General features: G+C 40.9%; 1 protein-coding gene across 1 annotated transcript; it reads right to left on the reverse strand.

The window, feature by feature from the left end:
* Positions 1-9247: 9247 nt before the first annotated feature.
* Positions 9248-18008, reverse strand: LOC130285332 (olfactory receptor 2D3-like). Its single transcript, XM_056536690.1, has 5 exons — positions 18004-18008; positions 17636-17736; positions 17064-17211; positions 16512-16778; positions 9248-9482 (listed from the first exon to the last, which is right to left on the reverse strand). Exons 1-5 carry the CDS (start codon positions 18006-18008, stop codon positions 9248-9250), a joined length of 756 nt encoding a protein of 251 aa, XP_056392665.1.
* Positions 18009-18367: the final 359 nt, after the last annotated feature.

Genomic DNA, 18367 nt, shown 5'->3' on the forward strand with positions numbered 1-18367 from the left:
TTCAGTGCCATCCCAAAAAATCTAAATATCATCGATAAATCGTCCCCAAAATAAAATGTGCAAAGTGAACTGAGTGTTTGTGTCAGAGAAAACAATAGTGTCTTCCCACCACCCTAAAAATAAATTAGAATAATTCGGTTCACACGGAGTTCCCATTGCTGTGCCTTTTATTTGAAAATAAAATTTGTGATCAAAAAGGAAAAAATTGTGCGTTAAAATAAATTGAAGTAGTGACAAAACAAATTGGTTATGTGCTGTGAATTGTGTATCCTTTGTTTTTAAAAAGTGTTCTACTGCTGTCAAACCTAAATCGTGTATAAGGATTCAACATCCAAACTGGCAATAAACGTCCCAGGAGGAAATGAGATCTCCTGCAGTTTCAACACTGCATCTTTCGTGTCCTTTATATACGATGGAAGTATACAAACATGCGGGGCTAGAAACTCATCCACATACATACTGACATTTTGTGTCAGGTTGTCACAACCCAACACTATCGGTCTTCCTGGTATAGGGCGGCTCTGTTTATGCAGCTTTGTGGCAGCGCATAAAATGTAGCGATGGTCGGGGTTGGATTGAATAAAAAATTATATTCATCCTGAGTGATTAATTGTTCACTTTCAGCTTTAAATAATAGTTCTTTTAACTCTTTCATGAACTTTGGCAAGGGGTTCGCATCCAATTTTTTGTAAGTATTTGTATCGTTCAGGAGGCGTATGACCATCTCCTTATAATAATTAGCATCCATCAAAACTATGTTGCCACCTTTATCAGATGGTTTACATATTAGTTGGTCATTTTCCTCATTTTGCTTTAGAGCTCGTTGTTCTTCTAAGCTTAAATTGGAACTAATCTTATGATTGTACGCTTTCAATTTGGATAGTTCATCCGACACCATCCTCACAAATGTGTCGATTACAGGATATTGGGACAACGGAGGTGTAAACCTTGATTTGGGTTTAAGGCTTGAATAAGGGGGCTCTAGTTCAATCCTCCCAGTCTCATTTTCTTCCAATAGATTCTGTAGAGTGTTCACTACTACTGTATCTCTCCTCTGGTTATAACTTGGATCACTTTTCAAGTTTTTGTGGTATTTATGTAATGCCAGCTTTCTGGCGAAAAGGTTAATATCCTCCACCCACTCAAAGATATCACATCTCGGAGTGGGTGTAAAGGACAATCCCTTCTGTAAGGCCCTCACATGTTGAGGCATAAGTTCAAAAGAGGAGAGATTGCAAATCTGTAGTGCATCCGTTTCTGATCTCAATATCCCTTGGGCTGAAAATTGTATGCCCATTTGTCCCGATCTCTCAGTTGTATCCCTGCTTCTAAAAAATGCATAGCTGGGGTAGGTGGCTGCTGTGTCCCCATTGCTGTAGCACCCTGCATTGTTATTGGTGCAGCTAAAGATGTTGCTGTAGCACCCTGCATTGTTATTGGTGCGGCTACAGATGTTGTTGGGTGTGAAAGTATTGGGGTTAGTTCTACTCTGGCTGAGGATGAGTGCCCAAATGATGAAGTATCCGCATGAGATGTATTGGGCATACATGGTTGTTGTTGAGAATTAGTATTTGTTGCTGTCTGAGATGGTGTAGTATTTGGTCCCCTCTTAGTATTTTGTGGTCTACCTTGGCTCCTAGATCTCTGTCTATTGTACGTTTTTTTGGAATATGATCCTCCCCTATCTTCAGCACCTGACAAGTCCGAATTTGAAATGTCTGTATATTTGTTATAAGACTGATCTTGTTGTCTAGGTTTTAAGTATATACGTCCTGTATCAAAATCGCATTTGTTGTGAATATACTCTGTGTTTTCGCTCCTTAATATCTGTCCGGAAACTATCTAGATGTTTTTTAAGTTTTTGTTCAGCTTGCGTGAACTCAGAGTTATTACGAAATACTGGTATCTCGTTTATTTGAGTTTGTAATTGTTCACTGATTTTATTAAATGCTTTCTTTTCGTAGTCCAACAGGTATTGGAGCATACGTAGCGAATTCTCAGTAAGTAGATTTTGCCACCTGGCAAGAAATTCCGGATCGTCCTGGTGTGAGTTTGGGGTGATATTGATACGAAGTCCTCTATATACAATCTTTTGTTGAAGATATGTATCCAAACTGGTTATTTCCCACCAGGATCTATAATACTGTTTGTATGTTTTTTGTAGGTCTCGGAATGCCGCGCCTATATCAGTCTGACTAATTGGGAGAGTCTGTAGGGAAAACACTTGTAATGCCTCTGCTCTAGCGGTTTCCAAATTGGGTATATTGGATAGAAAGCTTGCCATTACACCATTAGTATGATCATGTATAAAAGTGATTTTATTGAAATATATACCGTAGTTTAAAAAATACATATATGTATATCTGAAACCACAGAATCAATTCATAAAGGATAGTATAAAGATAAAAAAATACATATATAAAAAAAAAAAAAAAAAAAATAGGGTGGATACTGGGGTGAGAAAACCTGTATGCCAATAGAATGGGTGAAGAGATAAAAGAGTTGCTTGGGAAGTCACAGTGCTGATAGTGAGCTGCAATTAATAATTATAAATAAATTAATATATACGGGGGTTGCATGCACAAGGTAAGGGAAAAGGGGGGAGGGGCGTCGTGCAGGATATGCGCAAACGAAATGTGCAATGCTTGTGGAATTAAATAACACGCAATGGCCAGTGAAGACAAAAAATGTATGTGATAAAATGATTAGTTAATAACCAAAGCAGAAAAAAACAAATAAAGCACAACACTCAAGTGAGTTAAAACAAGTGCAAAAATTACCGTGCAGGTGAAATAGGCAAGGACATGAACATGCAACCCAAAGAGGGGAGAATACTGTCTGGGTCACCCAGTATGGTGCTAACAATAAGCAATAATAACCAGCAGGCAGATAGCAGCAATGATATGGATAGCAGCAGATAGATAGCAGCAATGATATGGATAGCAGAATGATATACAAAGAAAGACCGTTTGGCTGGCACAGGACTCACCCCAGTCCACCTCCACAGCTCCGACGCGTTTCGCCAGAAGCGGCTTTGTCGAGGAGTGAGGTGGACTGGGATAGCCTCGCTATAAGTAGTATATGTGTGCCAATGGGGAGTGAGGGACACACCTGTTATGAGACGCTGGGTAATGTAGACCGGAAATTGCGTCAGGTTACGTGAGCGGGTCAGCTCATGTAAGTGAAACCGGGATCTGATGAGAGGAGGGCCGTGTAAGCCGTGCTCGCCTAGAGTACACTACTGCGCATGTGTGCCGGCTCAACTCCCGTACAGGGAGCCGGAAACACGCGAGAGTGGAGCTATTGACACAGGCCACACAAACATGGCCGTGTGCCGTGATATTGCGCATGTGCGCCGGCCCCGGTCACTAGAGGCAAAAATGCCTTTTTGTTCAAAACTCCTGCTGGATTGAACGAGATCAACAGCTTTGCCTCCAACTTGTAAGTATAATTTGTCATTTTTTTTTATTTTTATATTGCCATCATCACCATCACACTACTATTATCACCTTTATCATTAACACTACTATCTTGTTTGTTATCTATCCATTACTCAGTTATCAATCATCACTTATCTGTTATTACTTTCTTTTTACGTTAATCTTCAACTCATCCACATTCGTGGTCACACATCTTTATTGTCTCTCCTCCACAATCTTTCTTCTTCCCTTACCCCTCTTTCCCTTCTCCCCCTTCCCCCCCTCCCCTTTTTCTTTCTCCCCCCTTCCCTCTCCCTTCTTCCCCCCCCTTCCCCTTCCTCCCAATTCCCTTGTCCCTTTTCCCCTACCCCCGTTCTTTTTCACTGAGTATCTAACTGGTTTATTTATCTTTCCTATTAGGTTTCACTTTTTTATACACTTCACATTTTACGTCAGTCCCACCTTCCACCATACCATCCCATCATCCCCTTTCCCTTTCCCCTCCCCCTTCCCTTTCCATGGTCCATATACACATATATTTTTTCGCACTTGCTCACCCATTACTTTCCTTATTATCATTTTTTTCGGTCTTGTTTGTGGTTTTCGTTTATGTCATGTGCATTTCATTTTATTCATTTCTTTTCACTTATGTCTGTCCTCGCTGGTTTTAACTATGCTATTCCCCTTTCTATTGTTTGTAATCTTTTTTATCCAATTGTCTCCTATCTATGCAGGGTCTACAATACATCTTGCTCCTCATCTCATCAATATGGCGGAAGACCCCCCTACCTTCCCTTTTCCCTCCCCTCCCCCCCCTTTCCCTATGTTCCCCATCCCTATGTACTACTCTATATATTCCTAATGTATCGGTTGCTGTTGTTGTTAATAGTGTTGTCTAATTGTATATCTGTGGATGGCTCGTGTATGCATGTTCATACATTATTGATTTGCTGCTGTTGTAATTTTTCAAAATTATGCTTAAAGCTATATGGGGGGCCCCCCACCTTATCATGCATGTTTGTTTATTTATTTACAACTTATTTACAACCAATATTTGGTTATTATATTATCATCTCTAATGATGCATAGTTTCACTTATCACGCCCCTTTTCATTATTGATTCTACTCCCCCTCACTTGGTAATATCAATGTATTATTTGTCTTCTATATTCTCACACTTCATTTATCTATTTTATCACTCCCATCTACTCATCCTCTGTGCATCAAACCCTATCACACATCCATACACTAGGTTCATCACATTATATATTTCCCATCCACACCTCCCTTCCTTCTCCCCTCCTTCACTCTCTGCCTGCCCTTCCATTATTCGCACAATGCTCTTCATTCCCATGCACACACACATCCTCACACATTCCCCTTATTACATATATCCCCTATGGTCGATCCAATCTAGATCCCACCATTCCCCCTATCAATTATTAATTATTCCCCATCACATCACTTTATTTCCTTATTTCACTGTCGGCACTGTCGGCACTCTGTGGCCATTTTAGTGAGGCCACAGGCATTTTTGCCTCTAGTGACCGGGGCCGGCGCACATGCGCAATATCACGGCACACGGCCATGTTTGTGTGGCCTGTGTCAATAGCTCCACTCTCGCGTGTTTCCGGCTCCCTGTACGGGAGTTGAGCCGGCACACATGCGCAGTAGTGTACTCTAGGCGAGAACGGCTTACACGGCCCTCCTCTCACGAGATCCCGGTTTCACTTACATGAGCTGACCCGCTCACATGACCTGACGCAACTTCCGGTCTACATTACCCAGCGTCTCTTAACAGGTGTGTTCCTCACTCCCCATTGGCACACATATACTACTTATAGCGAGGCTATCCCGAGGCTGTGGGGTGAGTCCTGTGCCAGCCTATACCAAACGGTCTTTCTTTGTATATCATTCTTTGCTGCTAGTCACGACTCAAATTTGCTGCTATCTATCTTCTGCTATCCATATCATTGCTGCTATCTGCCTGCTGGTTATTATTGCTTATTGTTAGCACCATACTGGGTGACCCATGCAGTATTCTCCCCTCTTTGGGTTGTTCATGCCTATTTCACCTGCACGGTAATTTTTGCACTTGTTTTAACTCACTTGAGTGTTGTGCTTTATTTGTTTTTTTTTCTGCTTTGGTTATTAACTAATAATTTTATCACATAAATTTTTTGTCTTCACTGGCCATTGCGTGGTATTTAATTCCACAAGCATTGCACATTTCGTTTGCGCATATCCTGCGCGACGCCCCTCCCCCTTTTCCCTTACCTTGTGCATGCAACCCCCGTATATATAAATTTATTTATAATTATTAATTGCAGCTCACTATCCGCACTGTGACTTCCCAAGCAACTCTTTTATCTCTTCACCCATTCTATTGGCATACAGGTTTTCTCACCCCAGTATCCACCCTATATTTTATTTATTTTTTTATATATATGTATTTTTTTATCTTTATACTACCCTTTATGAATTGATTCTGTGGTTTCAGATATACATATATGTATTTTTTAAACTATATATTTCAATAAAATCACTTTTATACATGATCATACTTGTCACAAGTTACTTTTAACTGGGGTATATTCACAATTTTGTTGTGTGGTCTTCCACACCTGTAGGTTGTTATGCTGGGAGTTTTAGTTGCGTGCCTCCAGGTGTTGCATAACTACATATCCCAGCATGCCCTTTGGCGATCAGTGCATGCTGGGAGTTGTAGTTTTGCAACAGCTGGAGGCATGCTGGTTGGAAAATACCGAGTTAGGTAACAGAGGCTAACTCAAGGTTTTCTGACAAGTGTGCCTCCAGCTGTTGCAAAACTACAACTCCTAGCATGCATGGTCTGTCAGTTCATGCTGGGAGTTGTAGTTTTGCAACAACTGGAGGTTAGCCCCCCCATGTGAATGTACAGGTTACATTCACACGGGCGGGGGTTTACAGTGAGTTTCCTGCTTCAAGTTTGAGATGCAGCAAATTTTCCATCGCAGCTCAAACTTCTAGCGGGAAACTCACCGTAAACCCCCGCCCATGTAAATGTACCCTAAAAACACTACACTACACAAAATAAAGGGTAAAACACTACATATACACACGTACACTGTCCACCTCTCCCCCCCAATAAAAATGGAAAACATCTCGTATGGCAGTGTTCCAAAATGGAGCCTCCAGCTGTTGCAAAACAACAACTCTGACTGTCCAGGCATGTTGGGAGTTTAGTAAACCGCGGGAGGCACGCTATTTGGGAATCACTGGCGTAGAATATTTTTGGTAGCGGAGGCAATTGTAATGCTTGCATCCGAGTCCACCCCTATGCAAATCCCTAATTTAGTCCTCAAATGCGCATGGCGCTCTCTCACTCCGGAGCCCTTTCATATTTCAAGGAAATCGTTTAGGGCCACATATGGGATATTTCTGTACTCGGGAGGAATTGTGTTACAAATTTTGGGGGGCTTTTTCTCCTTTTACCACTTACGAAAAGGTAAAGTTGGGGTCTACAAATAAATATTTTACACTAAAATGCTGGTATTGCTCTATACTTTTCATTTTCACAAGAGGTAAAAGGAAAAAAAGACCCCCAAAATTTGTAAAGCAATTTCTCCTGAGTACGGAAATACCCCATATGTGGACGTAAAATGGTCTGTGGGCGCACAACAAGGCTCAGGAGTGAGAGCGCACTATGTACATTTGAGGCCTAAATTGATGATTTGCACAGGGATGGCTGATTTTATAGCGGTTCTGACATAAACGCAAAAAAATAATAATACCAACGTGTGACCCCATTTTGGAAACTACACCCCTCACGGAACGTAACAAGGGGTATAGTGAGCCTTAACACCCCACAGGGTGGGGTTTTCTTTAATTTTCATTAAAGTTGGGTGGGAAAATGAAAAACAAAATGTTTTCACTAAAATGCAGGTGTTACCCTAAATTTTTCACAAGGGAAAATAGGAAAAAAGCCCCCAAAATTTGTAACCCCATTTCTTCTGAGTAAGAAAATACCCCATATGTGGATGTAAAGTGCTCTCCGGGTGCACTACAATGCTCAGAAGAGAACGAGCACCATTGGGCTTTTGGAGAGAAAATTTGTCCGGAATTGAAGGCCATGTGTGTTTACAAAGCCCCCATGGCCTTGTAAACACACATATGACCCCATTTTGGAAACTACACCCCTCACGGAATGTTATAAGGGGTGCAGGGAGCATTTAAGCCACACAGGTGTCTTACAGATTTTTGGAACAGTGGTCCGTGAAAATGAAAAATGCAATTTTTCATTTGCACAGCCCACTGTTCCAAAGATCTGTCAAATGCCAGTGGGGTGTAAATGCTCACTGCACCCCTTATATTCTGTGAGGGGTGTAGTTTCCAAAATGGGGTCACATGTGGGGGGTCCCCTGTTCAAGCACCATGGGGGCTTTGTAAATGCATAATGGCCCCCAACTTCCATTCCAACCAAATTTTCTCTCCAAAAGCTCAATGGTGCTCCTCTTCTGAGAATTGTAGTGCGCCAGCAGAGCACTTTACATCCACATATGGGGTATTGCCATACTCAGAAGAAATGGTGTTACAAATTTTGGGGGGCTTTTTCTCCTATTACCCCTTGTAAAAATGTAAAATTTTGGGGAAAACATTTATTTTATAGAAAAGAAAAAAAATTTCATTTACACATCTGAGTTTAACGAAAAGTCGTCAAACACCTGTGGGGTATTAAGGCTCACTGTACCCCTTGTTACGTTTCTTGAGGGGTGTAGTTTCCAAAATAGTATGACAAGTTTTTTTTTTCTGTTCTGGCACCATAGGGGCTTCCTAAATGTGACATGCCTCCCAAAAACCATTTCAGCAAAATTCACTCTCCAAAATCCCATTGTCGCTCCTTCCCTTCTGAGCAGTCTACTGTGCCCGCCGAACACTTCACATACATATATGAGGTATTTCCTTACTCGAAATAAATTGTGTTACAAATTTTGGGGGAGATTTCTCTCCTTTTACCCCTTGTAAAAATTAAAAGAATGGCTCTGCAAGAACATGCAAGTGTAAAAAATGAAGATTTAGAATTTTGAAAATGAAGATTTTGAATTTTCTCCTGCAAAATTAAGATTTTGCAGTTTCTATAATGGGGTCATTTATGGGGTATTTCTCACTGAAATGCCCCTCAAATCCACTTCAAACTTAACTGGTCCCTGAAAAATTTTGAAAATTGCTGCTATACTTTAAAGCCCTCTAATGCCTTCAAAAAGTAAAAACATGTCAACTTTATGATGCCAACATAAAGTAGGCATATTGTATTTGTGAATCAATATATAATTTATTTGGAATATCTATTTTGCTTACAAGCAGAAAGTTTCAAAGTTAGAAAAAAGCACTATTTTCCAACTTTTCATGAAATTTGGGGATTTTTCACCAAGAAAGGATGCAAGTAACCACGAAAATTTACCACTATGTTAAAGTAGAATATGTCACGAAAAAACAATCTCTGAATCAGAATAAAAGGTAAAAGCATCTTAGAGTTATTAATGCATAAAGTGCTAGTGGTCAGAATTGCAAAAAAGGTCCTTAAAGTGAAAATGGGCATTGTCCCTAAGGGGTTAAACTCGCACCTACATTTCTGTAGAACAACACTGACCTTCACCAATAATGATTGTTTTTCAAAAGGAGGAAAACATTGTTATTTGGGAAAAGATTTCACCAAAGATCATAAGTGGCAGTGGTAGTAGGATAGTTGAGTAGTAAATAGGTCAATGGCAATCATAATACTAATAATAAGAACCTCAAGCATAAATGTAGAATTTCCCTGTTTGTTCCCTACAAAAATACACCCACGACTATTTTGCCTTCCACAATCTCTGAAGAGCTTTCTTGATTTCATTGTTACGTAGACTACAAACAAGTGGATTTATTGTGGGGACAATCGTAGTGTAGAACATGGACAAGATTTGGTTAAGAAGATCTCCTGTGTGGTAGAAGGAGGACATGACGTGTGATCCTCCTGTAGAGTAGTAGATCACCATGACAATAAGGTGGGAAGAACAGGTGGAGAAGGCTTTTCTTCTCCCTTCCCTGGATTTAATACGTACAATGACACAAAAAATGTTAAAGTAGGACACCAAATTACAAAAGAAGGGGCAGAGTCCAAGCAGAACCCATTCTATACAGTGACCCGGTCAAATGTGAAGTTCATAAGTGGGATGATGAAGAATAATGGGTTTATGAAAGCGCAAACCAACATAATGACCATAATAAGTGTACAGGTCATCATACTCAGGTTTTGGTGATAGTGCAAGGGATGACAAATCGCAATGTATCGGTCATATCCCATTATAAAGAGAAGTATCACTTCTGCACTGGTTGCCACAAAGTAAAAGTACATCTGGGAGAAGCACTGGGTGAAGGATACCAGGCCATTCCCCGATAACAGGATATGTAGAAGTTTAGGGAAAACGACGGTGGTGCCGCAGATATCTATCGCCGATAACTTACAGAAGAATAGATACATTGGGGTGTGTAGATGTGCATTCAGACAGATTACTACAATAACAACTGAATTCATAAGAATTCCCAATAAGTAAATTGTGGAGAAAACACAGATAATTAGAGGTTTATCATTAGGATTTGGGGAGAATGGAAGGAGGTGGAATATAATATGTGTGCGATTCTCCATGAGATTTGATGACATTCTGCAGTTTCAGTTGTCTCAGAAGCAGAATATTGTTCTAAGAAGGATTATTCCCTGTGTGAACATCATTGTAGTGATTAAAGACTAAAATAGTGTTTAGTTAGGTTGAATTATTTTGCTTGGAGAAGCTGTAATTTGGGGTTTGGTAAGGGTGCATCTCTTAGAATGTTTTTTATTGCTAACAGTCTTGCAATAGAATTTCCAGATTCTGACGTGAATTTAAAAGATATAATTATTTGTCTAAGGACCAGTATAGCATATTCTGAATCTTTCTGGGAAACTGTTGAAAAGTTTAGAAAGGATGAATAAAACAAGAGGTCGTCATCATATAAACTCTACTGTGCCATCATTACCCAACAGCCAAATGTACTGGTTCTAAGTGAAAGTCCTAGTTTCCTACATAGTTTATTGACCATTATGTCTAAAACCACTTCTACTAAAAGGTGAAATTCCTTTCCATACTACAAAAGTGATCATGTAAATTGGGTTAAGCCATAATACTACTAACCAAGCCATAAGTAAGTGATTTATGAATCAGTAAGTAATGGACATGGTTTAAGGTAAAGGTATCAAATAGATTTTGAGGGATCTCTTCTGGAGAGCAGAGACTTTATTGGCTTGTAAGGATTGTAATGAAGGTGATGAACTAAACAAGGAGTATAGCTGTAGGTTAAAATATCAGCTTTGCTTGTACCCAACACTGTGAAGCTTTCAATGATTTATAAAATTACATTTTGAGTCATTTGGCAGATTTAAAAGAATATGTATAAAGAAAGAGGAATGTGGGATCTGTGGATTCTGAAAGGATTTGGGACCACAAAATGGATTCTGTCTATGATAAAAGAGAAAGATTGTTAAGAACCTTAGAGAAAAAATATACCCAGGGAACGGGACACCTTATATGGACAGTGTCATAGTAGGGTGTTGGCATAAAAGTATAATAAACTTATAAATCACTGTATAAGTTGCAATGACAAATTTCTAATGTTTTGAAAATGGTATATTGCTGAATATATGAGAAAGTCCAGTCTTTGGCAAATACTACTAAAACATAACACAAAGTGCTGGACGTATGACAACCAAGCATATGACAAAGTACATTGTAGAAGCTCCAGTAGTTGAGTTGTGAGAAGTCGGGAGGTTCTGAAATTGTTCTGAGATCATTTCCCGACATGTATCCATGGTATGAGGGATGTATTTTACCACTGATTTTGTGCTGATACTATATTCTATTAAATGGTACCACAAATGGAAATAAAAATAGAACATAAATTATTAAGTATGAATTCTAAAGTTAATGTACATATACAGTGGATTCTTCTATGTGCCTGCACCCCTACCGAATTTGACAAGCAAAAAAAAAAAGGGGGGAAACAGCCGCAATGCAATGCACAACATCAAATTATCTGTTGGCAATGTCGATTACAGTGCTGCTTTATACAGCAACTCACAAGTGATGTCTTCTAAAATCAGCGTCTTTCCCTTCTCTTATGCGGGCCATCACAATGATTTCTTCCAGCCACAATTCTTCACCGTTAAACCTGCAAAACAAACCTATTACGTTCTGCACTTTTCCTGCATCAGCCTCCAGATTCCCCTTTTACAAGTGAAGAGGAATACAGGGGCGTATAGGTGTAGAGGGGTAACAGAGGGGTGTCGAGGAGTGTACATGGGTGACAGAGGGGTGTTGAGGGGTGTACGTGGGTGACAGATGGGTGTGGAAGAGTGTACATGGGTGATAGGGGACGTAGGGGGTGAAAGAGCGGGCGTAGGGGGGGACAGGATTGACAAGGTGGTAACAGGGGGGTGGACAGGAGTGACAAGGAGGTAACAGAGGGGTGGAGAGGGGTTACAAAGGGACAGAGGGGTGAATAGAGGGGGTTGGACCTTGGTTATGGTGGTAGACTGAAGGGTGGTCAGAGGGGTTGTGAACATGGGTGATGGGGCGGGCAAGGTGGACATGGATGACAGGAAAGTGGACAAGGATGAAAGGGGGTAACAGAGGGATGACAAAGGGGGGTGGACAGGCGTGAAAGAAGGAAGAGGGTGCAGTACCTTAATTAAGCTGAGCTGTTTTTCAATGTCCTTCTGCAGGGGGCCGGGAATATGGTCCTGGGGCCAGGAGGATGGTTCTGGGGCCGGGAGGATGGTCCAGGGGCCGGGAGGATGGTCCAGGGGCCGGGAGGATGGTCCGGGGCGATGGTCCGGCACACCATCCCCATTGCATATATCCTCTTCCTGGCCTGCACAACTGTGACTCACTGCGCTGCAGGGGGGAGCGGGACGCTGTGTGCACAGTGTGCACATGCATACAATGCGCAGGCTTCCCATCCCCCCTGCCCCATCGTGACTCACAGGCACGCAGGCCGAGGCAGGAGATTAAAAAAATAAATTGCCGGAATGCTGCGGTACCCCAGGCAGGGCCTGACTGGACCCCGGGGTGCTGGGGAACCCTGGTTGGGAATCACTGGCATAAAGTGACAGAGGTCAGATTTGCAAAAAATGGCCTGGTCCTTAAGGTCAAAATGGGCTTTTTCCTTAAGGGGTTAAAAAAAAATTTTTTTGTTATGTTTACGACGTTTATTGTGTGGGATCATAAACATGATGAGTTAATAGTTTGGACAATTATGTACAAGTGACGATACCAAATATTTTAAGTGTTTTCATGTAGATTTTTTTCAGCTCAGCGAAGCTGATCGGGACTATCGTGACATAATCGCGATGTCCTGATCAGTTTACCGTACGACGAGAGGGTCCTCACCTGCCTCTCCGTCGTCTGTTCGGCGATCTGCTGCTCTTAGCGGCATCCCGAACAGCTTACAGGACACCGGGAGGATCCCTACCTGCCTCCTCGGTGTCCGATCGGCAAATGACTGCTCTGTGCCTGAGATCCAGGCAGGAGCAGTCATGCACCGATAACACTGATAAATGGCATGTCAACACATACCAGTGATCAGTGTAAAAGGTCAGTGTTTGCAGTGTTATAGCCCCCTATGGGTACTATAACACTGCAAAAAAAAAGTGGAAAAAAAAGGGTTAATAAATGTGATTTATCCCCTTTACTAATAAAAGTTCAAATCACCCCCCTTATCCTATTTTTTAAATTAAATAATGTGGTACCGCAGCGTGCGTAAATGTCCGCACGGTCGCATGGCGTACACGTAAAGAAATACTAAAGTCCAAAAATGCGCATTTTTGGTCACTTCATATATCATAAAAATATTAATAAAAAGCGAACAAAAAGTCCCAATAAAACCAAAATGATACTGATAAAAACTACAGACCACGGCACAAAAAATTAGCCCTCATATAGCCCCGTATGTGGAAAAATAAAAGAGTTATAAGGGTCAGAAGATGACAATTTTAACCCCTTAAGGATCTAGCCCTTTTTCACCTTAAGGACTGAGCCCTTTTTCGCAATTCTGACCACCATCGCTTTACGAATTAATAACTCGAAAACACTTTTACCGAATATTCTGAATCTGAGATAGTTTTTTCGTGACATATTCTATTTTATTTTGGTGGTAAATTTTCGGCGTTACTTTTATCCTTTTTTGGTGAAAAATCCCAAAATGTCATGAAAATTTTTAACATTTTGCATTTGTCTAACTTTGAAGCTCTCTACTTGTAAGGATAATGGATATTCCAAATACATTTTACTTTAATTCACAAATACAATATGTCCACTTTATGTTGGCCATGGCAACCCACTGTCCTGCGCTGCCATTGGTCAGAATCAGTTCTGACCAATGGCAGGGGATAGGAGGAGATCGCAGCACATCGACCTCGCTCCTAGCCCTCAGGATGATCGGGGCTCTCACTGACAGCTCCGATCATCCCTATTTTCTGGGTGATCGGGTCACCAGAGACCCGATCAGCCCAGAATAGCAGAAAATCGCATGTCTGAATTGACATGCGATTTTCTGCGATCGCCGACATGTGGGGGGGGGGGGGGGGTGGTCGATATGCCGGGATGCATGCTGAATTATTTCAGCAGGCATCCCGGTCTGATCCCCAACCGGCTAGCGGCGGGGACCGGAATCCCCACGTCCTTAAGGATTCGGGATGAAGGGCGTCCGAATTTTGGTGCATGTAGTTAGGATTTTTTTAAAGTAGTAAAATAAAATGAAACCTACATAAATTGGGTATCCTTGTGACCATATGGACTTACAGATTAAAGATCAGGTGTCAATTTTACTGGTAATTGCACTGTGTAAAAACGGAAGCCCCCAAAAGTTACAAATTGGCGTTTTTCTCAACCTTTATATGTTTTTAATGTGATTGAAAAAAACGGCCACTAGGTGGCTTTATTCTGTTCCCAAACAGTTAAATTGGTCTCCACCCGGATTGCAGAAGTCAAAACTCAGGAAGTGCGTGCCGGGCATGGCGAGGCACAGCCCTTCAGGCTTCAGTGATGTTGCCCCTGTTTGGGAATGCCCACTTTCTCCTGCCGGGAGCTCAAAAAATGTGAGCAAGGGGAAAGGTATGATTCACAGCTTTTTAATGCCCGGAAATTCTTTTTTTTAGGGAAGGAGGGGTGTTAGGAGTTGTTAGGGAAGATAATCTGAGTTAGTTTAGAAAATATGGTTTAATATGGTATTCTTTAATATTGATTAGTTGGATCATTGCTCCACTAGTACAGCCTGACTGAGGCTAAACTAATATGAAAGGCACGGAGCCCTTCTGAACTAATATTAACTTATTGGCACCATGGCGTAGGTGTACCCTGACTTGACCCCACTGAGGTCAGTGGCACCTGGAACAGAACACCCTACCCCCACAACTAAGCACTTATCTTCCTGGCTCCATGTGAGCCGCCTCTTACTGCACGAGATGAGTTCCGTTATAAGTCTATGGAGCTTTTCTTGTAGAGCAAGATGTAGATCACAGGGAGCGGGGGAAAGAAATGCTTGGCAGTGCACTTCCCCTGGGTATATCTAAAGATTGGTGGGGGGTCTGGAACTCAGACCCCGACTGATTAAAACTTTTGAAATGTCCCTGTGATATCAAAAGTTTTTAATAATGACAGGGACACTTTAAGTGCTGATCTGATATTTTATGTGGAGAGTTAATATTAACTATGTACTAATTTATCACTGAAATTCTTGCTTTGTTTTGCCATAACAAATTCATTTTTAAAGGACTAGGAAAATGATCCTCTCCTGAGATGGTTCAAAATTGCTACAGAATATGGGTTTCTTCCTCCATCTTGTATGATATCTAGTATTTATTTATACTCAATCTTCCTGCGAGTCACTTACCTTTTGTGATAAGATGTGTATTTTATTAGCGCTTCTGGTAGATAAGTATCCTTTTTCAATAACAATTAAAGATGAGCAAATGTCCTTAAAATACTTAAGATAATTTGATTTAGATAGGACAACAGATTTAGTCAAAGACTGGTGTCCATGTTCCTGTACACTGAGCAGAAAATCATAAATTTTATGCTTCGCCATCCATATAATATTTGCTGGGCTGTGTGGCTGCACACATTGGCTGGGCATGATGCTTCACTGCTCTGGGTACAGGTGCAGGGACCCTTGTCTTTGACAGGATTCTCTGCTTTATTTGCCCAAAATAAATCCTCCAAATAATCGGATGATAATTTCCGTGAAAATTTTGCCTGATTTAATGACAATTAATTTTCAAATAAATCTTTGTCTCAAACAAGTCCTTATTATTCAAGTTCTTCATCCCCATCACGGATCCCTTGTTTCCTTAAAGGGGTACTCCACTGCCCCAGTGTATGGAACACTTTGTTCTGAATGCTGGGTGCGGGCTGTGGGGGTCGTGATGTCACGGCCACGCCCCTCATGATGTCACGCCACATCCCCTCAATGCAAGTCTATGGGAGGGGTGTGGCACGACATGGGGGGTGAGGCCACGACGTCACGACTCCCACACCCAGAGTTCGGAGCAAAATGTTCTGAATGCTGGGGCCGTGGAGTACCCCTTTAAGAACTGTCCAGTGTAGATAGTAAAAATGATATAAGCCTGATAGGAATAAGAGGCATGAAGTATGGAGTTGACATTTGTATCCTTAAATATAGTTGGGTGTAGCTAACCCAATTCATCAATCACAATCTTTAAGTCTAAAAACTTTTTTGGTTTTAAATTTTTAAGAGTGAAAGCAGTTGTGATTTGGCACCTTAAAGAATCCATCATTTATAAAACTCATCCAGGTAAGGACATTGTCCTCTTCCTGGATGAACTAATTTTGTGCAAATTTAATTTCTCGGTAAGCCATACGAAGCATATGAGGCAGCACACTTGACCTCCATAGTTACATTCTGTAATGATAGATAATACCTGTCCTTGAAAACATATCCAAAACATATCCAAGAGAGACCGACCATCAGCCCTTGCAATATTTTTACAATCCTTTGTCAAAAAATTGCAACATGCTCACAAACTTCCGCAAGCCTTTCTTAACTTCTTTGTTCCGTAGGCTGTATATCAGAGGGTTCAACATTGGCGTGACTGCTGTACACAGGATAGTGGCAATCTGTTCTATAGCATGGGAATACTTAGAGGGAGGAATCATGTACATGGAAGCTCCGGTTGCGTAGTAGAGAATGATGACGGCAAGATGGGAGGAGCAGGTGGAGAAGGCTTTTTTCTTTCCATCTGTTGACTGAATCTTTAAGATAACTTTAATGATCTTGACGTAAGATGTCAAACTACAGAAAAAGGGGAAAAGGCCAAACAATATCAATTCAAAGTAGACAATAATATAGAAAATGTCTTTCCCAGCACATGACATCCTAGTCAAGGTATTAGCTTCACAGAAAAAGTGCTGAATGACATTGGATCTACAGAAAGACATCTTGGAAACTGGAATAGTCATCAAAAAAGAGTTCAGACTTGCCGGTACCCAAATAGCAAATACTAAGAGAATACAGGTTTTCCTGTTCAATAAATGGTGGTAATGTAAGGGGTTACAGACTGCCACATATCGGTCGTACGCCATAATGAATAACAGGATGTCTTCTGCACTAGCGGCCAATAAGAAGAAAAATGTCTGTGTAAAACACTGTGTGAAGGATATTGTGTTATTCCCAGATAGGATCATGTTCAGAAGTTTAGGAATTGTAGATGTTGTGGAGCAAATGTCTATGAAGGACAAATTAGAAAGAAATATATACAGAGGTACATGTAGGTGATCATTGACGTATATAACAGTCAGGATCAGAATGTTCAATAATAACCCGATGAGATAGATAAAGAAGAATATATTGAAAATAAATAATTTATTTCCACTTTGACAAAAAAATGGGGAGATATAGAAGTCATTGGTCCATGTCTGGTTCATCATGTTAGCCTACAAGACAATAGATTATATACATTATATACTAGATTTTAATAAATATTATTGCACATTTCTGAAAAAACAAAAACAGATAAACATTAAGCCCCTCCTATGAGTATCATAGAATTACATTGTACACAGAAAAAAAAACACAAAAGAAAGGGATACACGCCCCAAGTGTAATATGTCATGTAATTTGTAATAAATGATAAGCGGATTTTCACTCACCATCTGGGGTTGTGCTAAGAGCACAACACCCCAGAAGATGTCTGGTTAAATGTGATGCTTGGATCTGCAGCCATGGCTTGTCCGGTGTCAGCAGCGCTGATCTGGTAGGAAGATGCTCAAAGAGAGAAACAAAATTCAAGCTTCTAGGCGCTGATCTGATGAAGTAAGTTATTGGGGACACAGGAATATTGTCCTAAAAACAGATTTATTTGCACAAAAGCAACGTGTTTCCGGTCCGTATGGACCCTTCATCAGGCAGGTGCATCTGCACCTGCCTGACGAAGGGTCCATTACGGACCGGAAACGCGTTGCTTTTGTGCAAATAAATCCATTTTTAGGACAATATTCTTATGTCCCCATCAACTTACCTCATTAGATCGGCGACTAGAAGCTTGAATTTAGTTTCTCTCTTTGAGCATAGAATTACATTGGGAAAGTGATCTCTTGTCCACACATAAGATCAGTGGATACTGGAGCGGGCATTGTGTATGGGATATGGAGGGCCTGAAAAGAAGAATGGCATGGCAGCTATATACCCCCACCATACAGCAAATGAAGATTTATTATTAAACAAATAGTTACAAACAGAGTAGCATGTATAGTAAGTTCAGCATTTATAAAGCGAAACAATATAATGATAACCTCAATTACACAAAGAGCATGCCTGCTAAATGTGGCCAGACTAACCACTGGACCTCTGCTAAAGCATTGAAAAGCCTATTTGTAAAGACA

Source organism: Hyla sarda, chromosome 8, assembly GCF_029499605.1.
Source record: "Hyla sarda isolate aHylSar1 chromosome 8, aHylSar1.hap1, whole genome shotgun sequence".
In the NCBI taxonomy this organism is placed as follows: domain Eukaryota; kingdom Metazoa; phylum Chordata; class Amphibia; order Anura; family Hylidae; genus Hyla; species Hyla sarda.